The sequence below is a fragment of the Apteryx mantelli genome, chromosome 3 (assembly GCF_036417845.1).
Source record: "Apteryx mantelli isolate bAptMan1 chromosome 3, bAptMan1.hap1, whole genome shotgun sequence".
Lineage (NCBI taxonomy): Eukaryota > Metazoa > Chordata > Aves > Apterygiformes > Apterygidae > Apteryx > Apteryx mantelli.
This window is the reverse complement of record NC_089980.1, coordinates 51103758-51123542: the sequence shown is the minus strand read 5'-3', so window position 1 is coordinate 51123542 and position 19785 is coordinate 51103758. Positions and strand designations below refer to the sequence as shown.

Sequence of the window (19785 nt, the reverse complement as noted above, 5' to 3'; positions counted from 1 at the left end):
ATCATTAGCTGATTTGCTGTGTTGTAGCTTTCCCAGTCATACTGCTTGGTTATTCTCAAAAATATATACTTTTGCATTCTCGCAATGGAATACTTAGCCTTTTCTTTTATGTCGGTGATGATTTGACTGCACTTGGAAATGCAAGAAGTGTTACATGCAAATAAACTGCCCTTCATGTGTATCACAATTCAGTAGCATCAACAGAGTCAGCTGAAAGGCTTCAACTATTCTGAGCATCAAATCTGTGATTTTCAGGGTCTCTGATGAGCACTGAAAGTGTCATTAATCCAGGAGGATGTTCAAAATTATGCCCAGAATCATTCTGCTTCTGCTTTTTATTTAATAAGGGCTTTTGCCTGCATTCTTTTAAGTCGAACACAAAATTCACGCTACTGCAAAGTCAGGCATCAGTTATAAGACTGAGTGGGAGACAGGAGTACTAATCACTTGTTTGCTAAAGGTCACAGTTCTTAACGGGGCCTCTTAAATTACACTCACCAACAGTGTCAGTCTGCACAAGTGACTATTTTTGGATAACAGCCAGGGACACAATTTATTCCTAAACAGAGATAAATATAACAGGTCAGATCTGCTGTACTGGTATATTGTGGTCCACAGATCTTAGCCTATATAAGATTTACAAGGCAAATTCTTATGGACCGCTTGATTTTAGAAAAGGCAGAAATCAGAAGCTTACATAAACAGTCTCTCATATCTACCATCATTCAACATTTACTATGAAGACTATTGTAAAGTAATTTTGGTAACATACTAGTGATACTGCTGTAACTAACAGATATTAACAAGTAATTCCAAAACATTACATCAGCATGTATCTGTAGATACACAAACCTTTGAAGGTATCATTGCTTTTGTACAGTGACCATTCAATGACCCTAAGACAGGGATATGAGTAGGCTGTGCTAATAAACCAGAAGTTATGCTACGACGAAGCTTGAAGGCTACTGAAGAAAGACAGGGGTTCGTAACAGAAGCCCCCAAAAGTCCAAGCAGTAGAGGACTGTAGAAGCCTCAACAATTCAGGCCCAGGATGATACTGGGACTCTAGGGCTGCAAACACAAATCATAAACGGCCAAATTTGTGGTAAAGGAATGCAACCTTCAGAGCTGGGAAAGCCCTTACATATACAGTAAAACTCAGACACAAAATGAAATTTAGGAACCAACAAAGAAAGAACAAGTACGAGGACTGTGTTAGCAAACACACAAAAATAAACCCAAGCAGAGACAAGAGCAAGCAGCAAGAAACCCTCAGTATCAACATCATACTCCTTGCAGCGAAGAAGTCAGGAGATGACTTGCTGTAACCCTTCACCCCCTTCTAGGAGAAAACTAGGACCCTGAGGAGCAAGGAAAAGTAAGTCTCTTAGCACCAGAGAAAGAGGTAGATACTAGAGAGCTTGTGTATATTAGTTTTAACTATAGTAGCAATTATTGGATAATTAGACTTATACGTGTTAGTGTCATTCTAACTGAACTAATAACAACTCTGATTAGATTGCTAATACTTTAATTAGCCTAAGAATAAATTCTTGGCTTTCTATATACAGTGTGTTTCTTTAGCCCACATAAACTGCATGGGGTGTTTGGGCTGGTTGCCCATTCCTGGGGCTTGGTTGAAATTTGGATGCAATAAAACTATGCCTGAAAAAAAAGTTTTGTTAGATTTTTGTACTGAACTGAAGCAGTGAAAAGCAAACTGAAAATGCAAAAACAAATGTACAATGGCTCATAAAAAGTTGCAGAAGGAAAAGCTTGACCAGTATCAAATCATAATTTGCCATATGCCTTGCTTGGACACAACCAGAAACAGCACAAAACCCAACACATGATCAGACTTAAAATCATGCGCTCTCTAGGATCATGACTCAGCTTCATTAGCAGCAGGCAAGATTCTAACAAAACAATTTTATTTTATTTTATTTTATTTTATTATTTAAAGTGATATTGATTCTAGTGTTATGACTCCAGAGATGTTACTTATAACTGAAAAAAATCACAGTTTGAGAGGTAAAGATGTTTTTAGCAAATATATTATTCTAGTATTATGGATTTTAGAAGTGACTCACTAAGGTGCTTCTGCTGTTATTTGAGAAAAGTTTATGAGAAGTGAAAAAGGAAACGGATGCTAATCCAAAGCAAAGAAAAAGTATTTTAAATCATCAGGAAAGCTAGTCATTCCAGAGCGCACAGTTTTGTTAGTAGAAGTAGTAGATGGAGACTTAAAAAAAAAAAAAAGTAATATCTGCAGTTTAAGGAGGGACACAAGGGACTCGCTACTCAGAAGTACTACTCAAAAGTTTGAACATATCTGAATCTCTTCAAGAACATATCACACAGACATCACACAACAAACAGGCTAACTAACAATGCTTATTAAACACCCAAACCTGCTGATGCAGTCCTAGCGAGAACATGCACTTTCAGTGGCACAGTCTTTCCTCCACGATTCCTTCCTTTTGCTCAAAGGTTACACACTTTTATGCAAGGATTTAATAGCTAATAATAAAAGAGGACCACACTGATAAACATGGAATTATTAGAGCTGTGTGGAAAGACCTAGTGATAGGTAAAATACCAGCTGCATACAAAGGTACACATGTACATACAGTTTGGGGAATTAAACCCCATCAGCCATAAGGCAGGTGCCAATAATACCAACCTAAGTGTGAAAAAACACATGACTGCTAAGGAAAAGAAAGAAATAAACCAACTGCTTTTCAGCTTTACTCATATTTCATAGGATCACTGTGTATGAAACTGCATAGGCTCAGTTAAATCATCATTATTCATATTAGCTCAGACTATCATTCTGGGAGATCTTCAAAAGCTGTCTGGACACAATCCTAGGCAACATGCTCTAGGTGACCCTGCTTGAGCAGGGGGGTTCGACTAGATGATCTCCAGAGGTCCCTTCCAACCTCAACCATTCTGTGATTTGTGACTGAAAGACTGGACTACTGATGTAGTGAATGTTACAATGCTAGGATATATTGCTGGGAGGTATGACTGCAATATCTGTTCCAAAAATCAAAGTTTCGGGAAAATATAATGTGAATTAACATCCCTTTGCTTACACTTACCAAAATACTTATTCAGCGTTCTGATTAGGCTGAAGTTGCCAGAAAGCAAAATCTCACAAACATGGCTCCAACACATTGCTTTAGTTACACATTTCCTCTGTTCTTTTAGGGGCACGAGAACACCCTAAATATGGATACTGCAACGAGTTTCACGTTAATTTAAACACAGCATTTATAGATGGATGTTAGAGAAGTGAGATGAGGCTGTGTGGTGGTAAGAAAATACAAAATACCATTCCATCAGTGGCAGTACTTCCACTATACTTGCTTGTTTCAGCACAAGTTTCCCCTAGACAAGCTACAGGAAATGGAAGTGAAAATAACCAAAATCATTGGGAAAACGGTTACAGATGCCATCTGGTCTTCACAGATGGGCCTGTACTGTAGGTCATGTACATCTTTTATCTCTGTCATCACTTACAGAAGAATTCAAAGAAGGTAAGGAAACTGAAGCAGTGACTCTAAGAAGCATACTATCAGTACACCATGTGGAGATGTAGCCACTTAACATTAATAGGAGTGAAAAAAAAAATTCTCTGGGCTGATGAAATTTCACTCAGAAAGGATACAGAATCTATTAGTTTGAAAGTCAAAAGTTCAGATCTGTAATGAATCACATTATCACAGTGAAACTGTGAAAACCAAATGGAAAAAAGCTATGTCAGAAAAATACAGCAATATTATTGTAGTACTGCTAACTATCATCATACTATCCACATGCCAAAAATATAATTAAATTTATCTCCAGGGTCTCTTTAAAGTCCAGCTGAATTATTTCCAAATTACAGATGGGAAACAGAGACACAAAGTTACTACCACTTTGTCAAACAGCACAGCAAAGCTATGAATCATATCCATGCTACCACTGCCCCCTCTTTCTGAGTGCAATACTTGATTTTAGATACGCTCCTCGCTCTTATGCAAACTGCATTCCAGTAATTTCACAAGAATTCCCCAGTCATGAGGAATTCACAGTTTTTACAGAACTGCACAGATGAAGAGTCTCTGCTTTTCCCACCTCCCTACTCAAAAGTAGTGGGGGTTTTGTTTACTTTTAAGATAAATGTTGTTTCACTTACTATTTAAAATAATACCTATCTCTTACTTATCTAGTTCCTAAGGAGTTAAACACAAAATACCTGCAGGCCTTTCATTCTGCTTGATAGAGAGCGATTTGTCCAAAATCATCCAGCAACACAGCCTAGAGTTGAACCTGCTTCTCCTACACTTAAGTTTCCCCTACACGATCACACTGAATTTAAGGGGAGGCAATCAGCTGAGCTGTGGCAAAGCAGAAGAGTGGTACAACAGAACATTCATCACAAGTCGTTTGAGCATTAGCAGAAAGTGGGGTTACTACTGCATTTCAGCACAACAATCTATTTGCCAATGCTTTTCCAATATGTTCTAATGCAGATTATCTCCCCAAGACTTCAGTCATTTCTTCATTCAGGAGAAGGGTGTTACATTGGCTAATGATGATTATCTCACTTATTCTCACTTGTCAGAAGTCATTCACTGCTTTAACAGTTAACGTTACAACTTCTTTAGCTCATAGAACAGCAATTCATTCAAAAGCCATCATGATATTTACTTGCTTTGAAGGGAAAATGGAAAATATAAAACAAAGCATAAGATTTCATATAGTTCATCCTAAAATACTGTCTACTTCAGTGGAGAAAGCCTGAATTCACATCTCTAGCACACTACCACCAGGACACTACTGCGTAAGAACTTCTGCAGCTTTTCACCTGCACTGGAACCACGTGGTTCTTCTTCTCAAGAAATTAACAGAATTTAGTAACCTCAGTGAGGAAAGCAGTTATTCTGAACTTAGGGGCACATAAATAAAGCAAAATTTCACCTCTACATTTACAAGGTAAATAGGAAAGAACTTAGTTTAGCTTTAAAAAACCAAAAGGGGGAACATTTTCCCCCTCAATTGTGTCTATGCTTTACGTGTTTGAGAAAGTATCTGTCCTAAGGATAGTTAACAATGCAATAACCCTGCACATTGACTGTTTGTAGTAGTACCTTAATTCCAACTAGCTAGCACATAAGCACTTAAATGGTCTATCTTATAAATTCTATTCAACATAACATGCAGAAAGAATAGGACGAAAATATTTAAAGGCAGCCAACAGTATGGCTAAAACTAAAATAATCAGACACTAACATAGATATTCATGTCAACTGTGGACTACTCAGCTAAAATCCATTTATCGTGTCTACATGGATTATATCAAAGGACAAAAAGATGGGAGAAGGTAGAAAAGGCAGAACATACAGAAATCTATTTTCTCTTGCTAAGGCCTTCCAAGATAACAAAGAACAAAAACATTGATGTTTAGACCAAATCATGTGAATGACTGCAAATTTTTATGCAAGCTCCACTTCCATTTTGATGATCCTGAAATACTATTCTTAAGGTGATGCAAAGACCATTCCTTGCATTGAGGTAAAAAAATAAAAATAAAAAAATTACTTAGTCTCAGCCTCTCCTGACTCATCTCCCCAAATCACTTTGCCATCTCCTGTTTTATAGTTAGATTGCAGAGTTTTATGCACTGCACAGAAATCATCTTCTCTCTTCTGTCTGTAGAATGCGAGGCCCAACAGCCCACAAAGGGTAACAAGAGTGCAGGCAACAAACAGCCATGTTTAGCCATGCTGCAGAATACATGAGGATAGTAAGAGGCTTTGCACCCTGGGAACTCCAGAATGAATACAAACAGCATAAAAAGACTCGATCAACAATTTGACCAGGACACTATCATCAACACTTACCATGGAAGGCACTATTTAAGAAACCAGCATTCATTTGGTCCTCAGAATCTCTCTTAGGGGCACTGTGGGTATTTGTTCACTACTCAGGGAGAAGAGCACCACCTAGTGAATCTCCAGCACTACTTCCAGGAGCACCTGCACACTCACGTTGGTCTCAGTCAACCCTGCTTGACTTAGGATATTTGCTAGACAGAGCAATTGATGGTATGACTAACATAAACACACACATATTGCAAATGACAAAGTGACGTAATGTTAAATAGATATTCTTTCAGCACCTGATATGCAGTGCTTTGTCCTTGAACAAACTCAGTGTCCTTCAATATTACCAAGAATAAGCCCCATTGAATGATCCAGTTAAGAAAGACACTGTTTTACAAGACACAATGGCTAGGATTCCTGTTTGAAGAGGGAGCAAGATGGATGGCAAGTCAAAGGTGGGCAGGGGGAGAATGGACACACAATGTTGTGCTAATACCCTTCCATTCAACATAAACTGACCTCTCAGCATCTGTGCTTGACTTCATTTAGATCAACAAACATCAGGAGCTTGGAAGACAAGGCTATGAACTTTAGAAGCTATCCAAAGCTGTACATTTACACCCATATAACATGTCACATTTTGTGTAGCTTAAAATAAGAGCTCCTAAACATTGCAATACAGAACTAGAAAGGATGATCAAGTCCAGTGTTACAGAATCAAAGCTATTTCTCAATTTCTAGACAGAAAAAAATCATAAAACAAAAGAATCTTCAGAGAAGACAGCATTTGCAATGGCTTGCCTGACCAATTACATACCAAAGTTTCTGTTAAACGGTTAAGGTGGTGACAGCTACCAATACATCAATATAGATAAATAAATACAAATAAAACTATATATAAATAGAACATGTCTACACGCTGTACTCCTGAAAATATATCAAAACAAGACACAAATACTATCTCAATATGAGAATCGCACGTTGTGTTTTGCAGACAGACATCTAAACATCCAAAATTAATTCTAAAGAACTGGAGTTGATGGCAAAGAAAACAAAAGATCAGAAGTAATTTTTTCCATAGTAAATGACCCTAAATGCTTCAGGTCACAAGTGTCTGTAGAACAGAACAGTTGTGTAAACTTTGAAAAGATTTTCCTCTAGTAGGGATATCATTTGCATACTACAGTTCTCCAAGAAATGAGCATCACTTGAAGACATGAGCACAGATAAAGCATTTTATCATTCATTTCTGTCTTGTACGCACCAAAGGTATTTTTTCTCTCCTCTGGAAACCAAACCAATGTATTAGCCTTACTGGGAAGTAGTACGGCTCTTTTCTTCTGATGCACACTGGTGTTCCCTCCAGACAATAGGAACCAGGACCTAAATATTTCATTCAGGTAGAGAAGTGTGATGATTACACTGAGTAATAGACATGATTTGTGAAAAGGTAATAAAAACCTTTAGCTCCTAGTGGTTTTGAACGAGATTTGTGGTTGCTAAGTAGCTCTGAAAAAAAAATTTTTTTTGAGATGTTTGAAATCTAGTAACACTGGAAGCAGATGGGTATAACTCTTGTTGTTTAGAGTATTCTAACTGGTTAAAAATGAATTCCTACAATCACAATACTTCAGTATTTAATGTAATACTTTTATAAATTTAAGGAACTCTGTACAAAACAAGCAGTTAATCTTCACAGCACTTCTTCAGGATGTGTTTAATTATACTCCAGACCATCTATTTTACAGATGACACGGCTAAAATAAACTACTCAAGTCATGCAGAAATCTTGATATCGCACAGTATTACAGCATTATGAATAGACTAAGTTTTCCATTTGCTATTAAGAACACATTCTGCTTCACAATTTTGAACTCATTCTTCAGACCACACTTACATGCCTGCATCACTAAACATGCCAACATCCACAATTTTGAGATACAGCCATGAAATGTTGTTTTCTCCTCCAAACAGGCAAAAAAGATATAATATAAAGACAGAACATTCTTATTTTAAAATACCTGCCTCAAGTTGGTATAATTTAGATTATTTGATTTTTTTCCATTCTTCTTGTTAATATAAATTCCATTCCAAATGCACTTGCATGGCTCCCACTGGTATCAAGAGATGCTGTGAATCTGCATCCAAGGGCAGAATCTATCTCACAGAGCATTAATACCTCTTAAAATCTGTAGCTCAGGGAAGTGTAGGTGTTGAGAAGCAATAATATGTCTTTCTTTCAAAAGGCATACAGTAAACTGGTTATTCATTCTGATAGAAAAGTAGTTCAGAAAAAAACTATGTTTTTCCTCCAGAATTTAGGGCACTTTTAAATAACAGCTATTCAAAATACTTCATTTCTGAAAACAGAATCTCAAAGAACAAGGAGATTCAGATTCATTTCAGCTGCTCTGCATACACAAGAGGAACGAATCCTATAGAGAAGTAACTGCAATTCACTTTTACAATGTGGAAGACCTAATACAATAGGGTCATATCACATTCTAGCAGCTACTTTCAAAGACTACTATATACTCAAATGCCCATTAAAACAAGCTTTCTATTCATATTTATGCATATTATGATCAATTCTGAGTCAATAACCAGAATACAGTAAAAGTCAGTTTGGCTGGCCTAATATTCTTTCCAAAATAAATTCCATCCAGGCTGCCTTTTTTTTTTTTTTTTTTTTTTACTGTGACCTTGTTATTTAATCAATAAAGGAGAATCTAAACAAAAGCATAACTGTCACAAAAGAAACACACCAATAATGCTCCTGATCCCACAGACTGCATCAGGAAAGCAGACCCACACCACTGTAACCATTTGTTATGGGACTGTGCACTGGTGCGAGGAGATCTGCTAGTGCTAATCTGTTTGCTAGATTAGACTACTAAAATACTGTAAGTGCATATGCACATATACAAATATATGTGTATATTATGCAGGCATCTACTTCATCAAAAATAAATGGAACAGAAAGGAAAAAAGTTCCTTCAGCATTACAGGGAACAATTTCCATTTTTGTTTAGATAATGCTTTTACATCTGAACTGCATTGGGAAGAGGTCCTCTGCACTTGATACCTCTTCCTCTGTGGCACAATCCTTATCCCCTAGAATTTCGCATTATGTTAGCTGAACAAGATTCAGCACATGTCACAAAAATAAAGAAACACATGAACTGCAGCAGAAGTAATGCAGAAAAGTTAATACAGCTTCAAAATCCTCACACTCACCTGAAGTACACTGCTCAGGAGTATCTTTCCACAAATCAGTACAAGAATGCCAGGAGAAGGATGACTTCACTTTCATGGATACTCTTCTGTTTGGCTGGTTCGTGCAGTCTATTCAACTCTTCGTTAAGGTTTTTCAGAACAAAACCACACCTCCTCAGCATGAACACAACATGATTAATCCTTAGAGATTGCCCATTGCACGATTTCTTATTTGAAGGATACTGGGGATCTAACATACCTCAAATGCCATTCAGTGACTATTAAAGATATCCTTAATCGAGCAGAAATATCACAATTATTAAAAAATTCTTGAAAAACAGGCAACTGAGGCACCTTCTGTGAAAAAAGGTGTATTAAATATACGTTATGGCATAATTTCTCCAGTTCCTGTTCATCAGTTCTAAACTTTTAGCTAAAAGTATCTTTGAAGGAAGAGCAGGTGACAACCAAAAAAAGAAAGCCAGAGTGACATCTCTACAGCTTTCGACGTCCTGTCCACCTCCACAGAAAAGCGGAGTCTCTGAAACTCAGCCCATAAAGCTGTCTTCTCAGAGACACACAAAGCATTACAAACAAATTGAGAGATGCATAGCAGCATCTGACAAAGGAAGCTCTAGAGCACAGATGTGCACATGTGTGAGCACAAAACAGGCCCCAAATTTTAGGAGGCTAAATAATCCAAAGATTTTGAACTAATTCCCACAGCAAGGTATAGAACAGGCTAAGCACAGGCTAGTTTAGGCTTAGGGAAGTGAGCAGGATTCCCCAAGGAAAAAAACAGATCTCATGTAACTATTCATAGAGTAACTGAATGCTCATGATAAAGATCAACTTCTTATTAGGGAGTTCAGTGACAAGCTGAAAGAAAAAAATATCTATCTGAAAAGAAAAAAACCTATCCTATCATATAAGCAAGGGAAAAGTACAGTTGGTTCTGGACTCCCATGGTTTAAAAGTCTTTGGGATTCTAATTTAAACGTTTTATTTGCATTTTTCCAACAATTTAATTTAACAGATTGTAATATAGAGATGTTTAAATTTGGAGTTAGTTTGGGTTTCTTTCTCTCCTTTTTTTTCTTAATGCCAAGCTCCCATGCCTGTCAGTTAAGAAGTCTGTATGTTTTCTAGTAAAAGCTTCACTGTCAGCTACACTGGCCTTTAGGAGGTGCTCGTAATCCTGTTCCTGCGGGTCAGTTTCTTGGTCAGCTGCTCTGCTGGACAAACCCCGACACTTCTCACTCTCCACATGAAGCACCAGTTCCAAACTCAGTTCTCAGACAGATCAGCTCCAAGGACTAACACTCCCTGTAGCTTCCTAGGCAACCTCATTCCCAACATATCTATTCCAGTTACTCTTACAACCAACCAGTTTTGTAACCAGCCCAACTTTTCTATCTCCCAACTCTTTTATAGCTGCTGGCAATCAAGACCAAAATCAAAATCCTAGCTGATCCCTTCACTATAGTAAAATCGTATGTGCTGTTTTGTGCTTTTTCTTCATTGCCCCATTAGTCTCCTGTCCATCAACAGAATCATCTGAAAGTTGAAATTTTCATTTGAATTTTTTCCCTCAAATAGTCCTGTCTCTTCCTCCTCCTAATCTTAACTTCAAAGTCTTCTTCCCATATTCATTTTTGTAGGGTTCACATTGCCATTATTAAAATATACGGTTTTCTTGCTTTGATCAAAGTCCACAAAAGATATCCTCCCACTTTTCCAACTCCTACCCTCCACTACTGTAATCCTTTCCCCCCCCTCAAAAGCACCCCAAAACAAAAAGCAATGCAAATAGAATAATGGAATGTATTTAACCAGCTGCAGGTAGTATTTTGCAAGATCAGCCCTGATGACTCTCTTTCCTATAGAAAATAATTTATTCTATTTTACCAAAAATGGATTTTTCTGATGTGGTTGATTACAGTGAGGCAGTGCTGGTTTGTGGAGTAGAACACAACAATCCTGAATTTTACTTTTAGCTTTTCCACTGGTCTGATATGTCACTCATGCCTCAGTTTACCCATTTGTAACACAGAGTTATGCATCTCTTTCATAAAAGGTTTTTTGTAGAGATACACTTGAAAAATAGGCATTGTTCACACTCTATGTTGCTATATAGCTGCAGTCTTTACCCTTCTTCAATGCTTTGTCTGAAAGTTTTATAGTGCGTAAAGAACATAATTAAACATATTCTGCTGATGACTTTATTCTGTTCTCTCTAGGCTTCACCTAGGATTTAGATTTATAAATGGACTTTATAAGCCAAATTTCTTCTCTTTTAACAGCTTTTACAGATTGATTTGAAGAAGCTGCTGTAGTTCTTTCTACACTAAAGATTACAATTATACTTCAATTGGTTTGTGATTGCTGAATTGGAAAAATAGTCACATTTTAACAAGTTGTATTTACATGTGAGTTTTTAAATGCAGTCTCATTATAGTTCGTATCAGCTTTGGTGGGAATTTTTCAAATGTTATCATACGATATAGGTGACCATAAAAACTCCTGCACTCCACAAAGCATGTTGCAAGTCTGAAGGAGAAGAAAACAAAACCCAAACTTCAAAACAAAGAATTTCTGACTCTGTGTTGCACACCACTATCAATGGCAACATTGTTTCCATAGTTACAAATGTAGACTGCTTCCAAGGAAAAAGAGAAACTAAAAATGACAATGCACAATCAAAACTGGCACAATTTTAGACAGCACATGTGGGATGGAGAAAGGAAGTAACACAGTGGCATGGAATTTTGTGGGGTTTTCGTATTCGACAGAAATGCCAGTGATCCAAGCCCATCAAGCTCAGAACAGTAAGAAGCAGTAAACCTCTCACTGCAATATCACTTGACACATTTCTACACCCAGTGGAAGGAAGAGGAGAATTAGAAAGGAAGGAATCCAGGAAATCTGGCAGGAATTCCCCAAGTAAATACACAGGGCAGTTCACCCTTTTACATCTGCAGGTCTAGCCACCTCCAGACTCAGGCAGGCTTTTTTTTTTTTTTTTTTTTTAATCAGGCTTCTTTGGGTTGCATTTCCGGTGTTTTTGTACAGTTGTGAAGACAGTCACATCCTTTATACTGCACTTGCCACAAATGATGCCAACGCATACATGCTGTACCTAGTACTGACAGTAACCACTCTGGGAGTGAATACAGCTTGAAAGCGAATGACTACAAAGGGCAGATAAATCCCAAACCAGTAAGAAGAGGGGGTAAGGGCCTAGGGGAAATATAATAGCCTCACCATACGAAAGGCTCTCCACACTATCCAGTACTATTTCATCTTTCAGTAGGAAATTCCTGATCCCTAAATAAGTTATTACCTGTGTAACAGCCTACTTCGATATCAACCAACTACTCCGGAATTATGACAAATCCTCATAACTTTCATACTAGATAGGGAGGTAAATTCTTCTCTTTCTACTGGTGGAACTCTGGAGGTCCACAAACATGGACCCATCTCAGTCAATTCTGTATCTGAGAGTCATAATAAAACCCAAAGGTGAATCCAAGCCCTGCACAAACTGCAACAGCACCACTCTTCTTCTCAGATGAACAAAGGGCATAATGTAGAATTTCTCTAATTTAGTTTCAAAAAATTTAGCTCTAGCACCTTAGTTTGCATCAGCATTTGCATTTACATTGTAATAACAAGCTCAGTAGTTTACACTGGGAACAAGATGCCACTAGAGTTTGTGGTGGTGTGTTCAGAAATGCAGGTTATCCGGCTAATTCTTCCCTTATCAAAGTGAGCGGCAACACTTAGAAAAATCCCACCTACCATGTCCTTCCTTAGTCTCACAAGCTCTAAGGAATACAGTTACCTGTTATAGCATTTTCTCCCAACAATCTTTTTTAAGCAAACACTTGATAAAAGCCACACAAGAAGACAGTTTTATCTGTACTCTACACTGAAAGCCACGTCTGGTACAGGCAGGGGAGAGAAGAATGGTTATTAGAAGATGGTTGTCACGATTTCCTCAACTGTTGTCATTGCATGGCTGTTGCTCCTTTACAACAACATTTTTTAAGTACCACACTTCGGAGGCATTGCTTCTATGAAGAATATCAGATCATGGTAAATGAAGAAGTAGCTCGAGATTACAAATCAGCCTTTGCCATACACGGATGCTGGCAGATAGGACCTTCAACAATTGACACAAGAACAGAACAGAACACCTCATTATCTTCATTATAGCATCAAAAGCCCCAACTGTTAGTAATTCTAAAATAGCTTTTGCCAAAGCTGATTAACATTCAGGGGCAGTGAGGAAAGTGCAGAATCAAAATCTCAATCACAAGAATACTACTATTCAGATAAAGCTAATACTACTACTACTACAAAAAAAAAGGCTATCATCTCTCAATTGAAGTAACTCAGGCAGCCATACAATAAACATTAAACTTGCAAATTAGAACTATTAATCCTTGCAGCATATGCTTGACTAAAAAAGTAAGCTAAGAACAAACCAAAATGATAAACAAATGCCCAGTAGGAGTAGTAGTTCTAACATGGAAGCTTTCCTCAAAAGATAACTCTTGCTCTTTTAAATTATTTGTGACAGGCACAAGATAAAATAAAGACAGGTCAGGCTCTGCAACTTGGAAAATTTTCACAATACAGGCCTTATATTACATCTCAAGTTTTTTTTGTTGTTGTTTTTTGTTGGGTTTTTTGGATTTTTTTAAGATCTAGCTTTCAGCAACAAGCTGGTGTTGCTGAAAAACAAGGTATCGATATGAGCAACTGTGATGCTCAAATACTAAGGATCCTAGTGCTGTCATGTCTTTTAATTGCTGACTGAAATGGACTCTGTTGGAGAGGAAGTAAAAGCAGGTTTTTTACATTTCTATGTTTGCCTCAGGCTATTAGCTGAAAAATGCAGGACTTTTTCTAAGGTATGTCAGCACCAACTATGTGTCACATTTCATTATTTAATAATTATGCTGATAGCCAAAAAAGAATAATGCAACTGACACTCTGTTAAAATAAAAAGTATTCCCCAAGGCATAACATCACTGACATGCAAGCATCTTAAGAGGAAGTGTAAAAATGATATAAGGAACTATTTATCTGTACTGCTGTCTTTTCCATCAAATAAGTCAGTTACGTATGCACTGAATATTTAATTAAAATATTCTATGCTGAATTTTTTTTTAAAACATTTCAGATCTGAAAGCAAAACGCAATGAAACCCTTCTTTGTCTATGAATAGGAGCTACTAAGAGAAAAAATGCTATCTATATTGTACTACCCTATGTTACAAGGTTTTCTTCCTTTCTTTCCAGATAAACGATCTTTCTTCAACTCCCAAAATGAGAAACTAACCAGAAACCAACCATGTTAAAAAAAAAGGAAAGAAAAGATAAGAAAGAAAAACAACCTTGCTTGTCAAGAGTTTTCAATCTAAATAAAGTGCAATAATGACTCTATGATTCAAGCCTTAAATATTGAATTTGTGAACACTAGATCTTTGTAATAACACAGACTCAGATCAGACTTCAGACTTCCAACATTATGAATTGGGCATGTTACCCCAGCTCTTTATGTTTTTTTATAAACTGGTCCTTACAGACTCCAGATTTGGGAAACCCAGAGCTCTAACTTCATACAGCTTAGAATGTGTTCAGTTTAGATTGTCTGAAAGTTACAGAGACTGGCACAATTACCAGACTACAAAATTATGTTTTATATAAGTCAAAGTAACTGCCTTCATTCACCACAGCCAAATTCTGATTCTTTGCTATCACAAGAGATGTCCCATCTATTTCTTGCAGGCATACTTACCGCAAAATGTGTGCTACCCTATGTGTTGATGTTGCATAAACCACTGGGAGAAAGCATTTCGGCATTTGTATATTTGAGCAATGATATTTAAAATATAAGATTTCAAATTCAGTTTCCTTCTGAAGCCAGCCAATATCATGTTTACATACTTTTTTTTTAACAACTATTAATATTTTTTAAATTGGCCAAAAAAAAAGTCCTTCAAGAAGCTGGCAGATCTAGTTCTTTGTTCACTCAGCACAGCATTTTCATTCCTAGAACAATGACAGACAGAGAAGTATTGTGTTTTCAAATGTATTACAAAAAATCCTGTGATTTAGTTGTTGCTATTAAAGAATTATATTCAGAGATAATACATTCTGAATTGAAATGATTTCTACCTAATTAACCTTTTCTTATGTTCTAGACACAGAAGTTATAATACATTTGACTACAGCAGTACCAGAAGAAGGTAGGTGATTTTAAACATGTTATCTATTATTTTGTTGCCTATTCCTCAAATAGCGCTAAACGAAAGATTATTTAAAGTTTTCTCCCAGTAATCTAACATCTGTCTGCACAGTATTTAAAGATCCTTTTGTCTCATCATCCTACAGAAATAAGTTGAGATCTACAAAAACAAATATTACCAGTAACACTGTAGAATGTCAGTGTTCTTCACAAGTTTAGGACTCAGTAAACCACCTGCACTTTTAGAATGACAACAACAAAATAAGGACTCTGGCTATACTGAAAGACACAAACAGGCACCATCCCTATGTCTTTGATCTACACAGAAGTGAGAAGGTGTTTGATGCTCTGATCCTGCTGAGCATACAACTGGGGGTTTGCGTCCTACCCTCAACCCCAATTTCCAAATTCCCCTGATTCCCCAGGGATCGTGTCACTTATCTCAAAAGTTTCCTTTGAATCTGGAGGCTGCTCAGGGACAATGTTACGCTGCAGCACAAGGTCACACTAAATATAATGGGTCACAAGCTTGGCCAGCTCCTCAGACAAAGATACCACAGGAGAAGACAAACACAGTTTCTCTACATTCTTCTTCTGTATACTAAACAAGCAGAGAACAGGCTTCTTTCTGAGTACAGAAAATGACAAATAGGGAAAGACACTGTTTTGGAAGATCAAAAGCCTATAAAAGTACAACATAAGCTTTGGTACGTTGTGTTTAATATACGCAGGATATTTTGACATATACATTCTTGCACAAAATGTCCTTTTGAAACACACTTGCAATGTTAATGGCAAGATGACTCCGTATTATTCTAGATGTGCATTCCTACACATACGGATACTAAGGTTAAGTTGATAAATTCATTTCTAATCACTTCTGTAAAAATGGCCTTATTTTTCAAAATAGCAAATACCATTAAAACTCATTGAAATCAGCATCATATTTGAAAATAAGGAATAAAAAAGGTATACAGACTTCAATTGGAGACAATTTTATAACTTCTGGGAAAAAAGACTTACCACAATTAATGACAACACCTCGGTTCACCTCATATCAATTTGTCTTACTATCAAAGTTGTATTAAGACTCAACTGAGTACATATTAGATGTTTTCTGTTACAGCTAATTTGCAAAAATAAAAGTCAATGCCTCTAACAAAATATAAGCATTGATTTTTCCACCTGATAAAAACAACCACCAACAAGTTAAAAAGCACAGAACTCTAGGAATAAACAGGCAGTTACATGATAACATATTTCAGTTTGTGAGGGTAAAGTTATCTTTCTCCATTATTATTTGAATTTATTTTGTTATTCTTTTTGATAAATGCAATTAAATTTTTATCAAAATAAACACAACTACCAAGTTAAAAAACATATCAACCCATCCCAAAATCCCCAAGCTTTTACTGTCACTTAAATGAAAGCACAGTGGCTAAATAAACCCCATTACTAGAGTTCAATATCTGGAAATTTGTATATTGATGCTATTAAAATAACTACATTAGAAATCCTTTTGCAGAGAGAATACCTGGAGCGTATGGTTTTTCTTAAGTTCTGGCGATTGCAGATAAGTAATACCTTTAATCTGTTTTTCCCCTCATATGAAATTAAGTTAACGGTGCTGACTTTCCTGCACCCTGAGAATCTCTGTCCCAGAAAAAGAAATACAAGATATTGTAATATGTAGCTAATATTTAGTTTTAAAATATTTGAATTCATTTTACAGATAGATGTTACCAGTGAGCACTTGTTTAAAAAAAAAAAATACAAAAAAACTCACAAACTCAAATACTTTTCCAGACTCTGGGCACATCACTACCACCAACATCACATCCCATAGGTATCAATGCAGAAAGTGAATGAAATATATCCAGTATTACAGAAGAGGGAGAATTATCTTAGACATTTCAGATAACATAAGAGAATGTTTTAAACAAATTCAAAACCAACTGTTCCTGAACATGATTTAAAGTTGACACATGCATGTATATTTTAACATTCAGAACAACAAATATCAGTTTCTTTAAAAAGTCTATAAAATAACTCAGATATAGATCTACTTTTCACATGCCATTTAAACTGCATTAGTAAAATGTATGTCAACAGATACAAAACATTCCAAACTTGTATCAGATGATCATGTTCTTAAATCATACTGCTATATTCATGGCAAAGCGCAGCAGCAGCATCTATTCAGGAAGGTGGACAGAAACAGTAGAAACAATGGCCTTACTTGCTGAAGTCCCTTCCTCAGATTTTGCAAAACACAAAGGCTTACCTTTCTGTACACCAGCATGTTTGGGGATTCATCAGCCACCCCGTTGCTGCTTTGCCCGTAATTATTTCCTTGCGCCATGTCGCACAGTTTTGATCCGCTTCTGAATGTTGCACTGTGAAAGGTAAAAGTGGTCTTCATAAGACACCGCCTCAGGTCTCCTTCCTTCACTGCTGATTAATGGACCTGACTTTCTACTAACATGTTATCACAATCAGTGTATGCTTTCTCCACCAGATATTTACACTGGGGCAAAGCAGCTTATTCACTATTTACTGTCATTACTCTCTTTTGCATGCAAATAATGAATGCATGTAATATGTTAATCTAATTTAGACTTTAATGAATCGTCACTCCAAATAGTTCCCTGACATACCACTAACCACTGTACCATGCAGGTACCTTCTCACAAAGCACTCCTTTCTCCTCTACACAGGCTGCACCAAGGGATATTGTGCACCTTCCAAACCACAGTTTTGAACTGGCTGATTTGGCCCGTGACTGTGTTCAGCAATGTCCTCTCCTCACTGTTCAGGCTATAGCGACTTTCACAACCCACAAAAAGCAAACCAGCTGCTTTGAACTTCTCTTTAATTTACCAGCATGTGTGTACTCCTACACATACGCCGACAGGGAGGGAGACGGGTGACGGAAGGAAGGGAAGAAACAAGCTAGAAAACCTTCCTGGTTGCTTTCACCTACTTTCATTCTACTTCACTGCAAAAAACTGGCTCCGCCGCCAGCCCCGCTCCTCTCCGCCCTCCCCCCAGTCACACGGGAGCTGCACTAAGCAAGAGCTCAGATCATGCCGTAGCTCCGGCTTTGCACGCAGGTGTAAGAATGTGCTCCGTCTACAGACCACACCGGCGGCTGCGGAGAGCCTGGAAGGCTGAGCTCCCGTCCAAACATTTCCCTCCCAAGCCCTCCCCAGACCTCCAGGCTGCGGGCTTGACTGCAGCGTGCCCGCCACGCCGGCTCGCCCTGCCCTGCACACGCAGTGCGCGCCTCTCGGCACCAAATGGCAGCGCCGCGCCGCGCCCGCGGCTTCAGCACCGCGGACAGCGCCGCCGCCGCCCGGGGCGCTCTCGGCGGCGCCCCCCCTCCCCCGAGCGGGGCGCGGAGCAGCGCGCAGCTCCCGGCTCCCCGCCCCGCTCATTTACCTCCCGGGCCAAGGTCACTGCGCGGTGGCCGCGGCTCCTCGCCTCCTCCCGCCGCTCCTGGCGCGCCCCGCGCGGTCGGTGTCAGGCGACAGCAGGCGGAGGGACGCGGCGATCGCTCATCACACACGCGCGCGCGGGCACCCGCACACGGACACGCGCGCACTGCGGGCGGAGGCGCTGCCGCCGCCGGTGCTGCCGCCGCCGCCGAGGCTGCGGCTCCCCCAGCTTTGCCGGAGCGGCGGCAGCTCAGCTCCCTCCCCGCAATGGAGCGGCCGTCACGTGGGGGACTGGCACGTCAAAGGTGCTGCTGCCGCTCCGCCACGCAGCAGCCCTCCTCCTCCTCCTCCTCCTCCTCCTCCTCCTCCTCCTCCTCCTCCTCCTGCTTGCCGCTCTCGGCTCGCTCACCGAAAACAGCGGCCAAGGAACTGCAGCTGCCTGCAGAGCTGGCAGCAGCCCCTGTAAATGAGATTAGGCAGCACTGGAGGGCTGGGCAGGAAGAGAATGTGGGCTAATGGGATAGGGAAGGAAGGGGGGAGGTGGTGGTGAAAGAGACGGATAGGGAAAGTGTGTCACCTTCTCGTTTTTACGTCCTTTACCAACAGGGAGTCTGCTTGTTCCTCTGCCCTATGCTGGACACTTCATGTCTTTTGGGTTTGTTTTTTTTCTTTTTCAGTGAGAACTAGAGGGAGCTTGAGCCATGCTGGCACTGCAGACCACTTTGATCAGTGGAACAGAGAGACCAGAGAGCAAGTCTGCTCCAGGCTGATAGCAAGGAGCTCTCAAGACACCCTTGGGGCTGCTTTGCTACATCCCAAGCAACTGCCTAATTTGCCAAGGCCTAGAGCTTACCATGATGAAATTAAAAATCAGATGTGTAAGTCATACTTTCTCATCACACAGAGACAAGAATGGTTTGATTTTCCAGAAGTGTTGAAATGTCTTGAACTCAACATCCACAAGAACAGGAGATACTTAAGTAGTTACCTTTTGTATATTC

At 38.8% G+C, this 19785-nt stretch overlaps 1 protein-coding gene across 8 annotated transcripts in view; it reads right to left on the bottom strand.

The window, feature by feature from the left end:
- RGS7 (regulator of G protein signaling 7) overlaps positions 1-19785 on the bottom strand; it is a 291703-nt gene that overhangs the window by 242174 nt on the left and 29744 nt on the right. For 6 of the 8 annotated variants that reach the window (XR_010883712.1, XR_010883713.1, XM_067293359.1 and 3 more), the window contains exon 3: positions 17632-17743. The exons of 1 other annotated variant lie outside the window; for it this stretch is intronic. Coding sequence is in view for 5 of the 7 variants with exons in the window: in XM_067293359.1 (XP_067149460.1) it covers positions 17632-17709 (78 nt within the window). In the remaining 2 variants the exon portion in view is untranslated. Of the gene's footprint in view, positions 1-17631; positions 17744-18788; positions 19008-19785 lie in introns of those variants that run through there. One more of the 8 variants, XM_067293360.1, reaches the window with a different exon arrangement.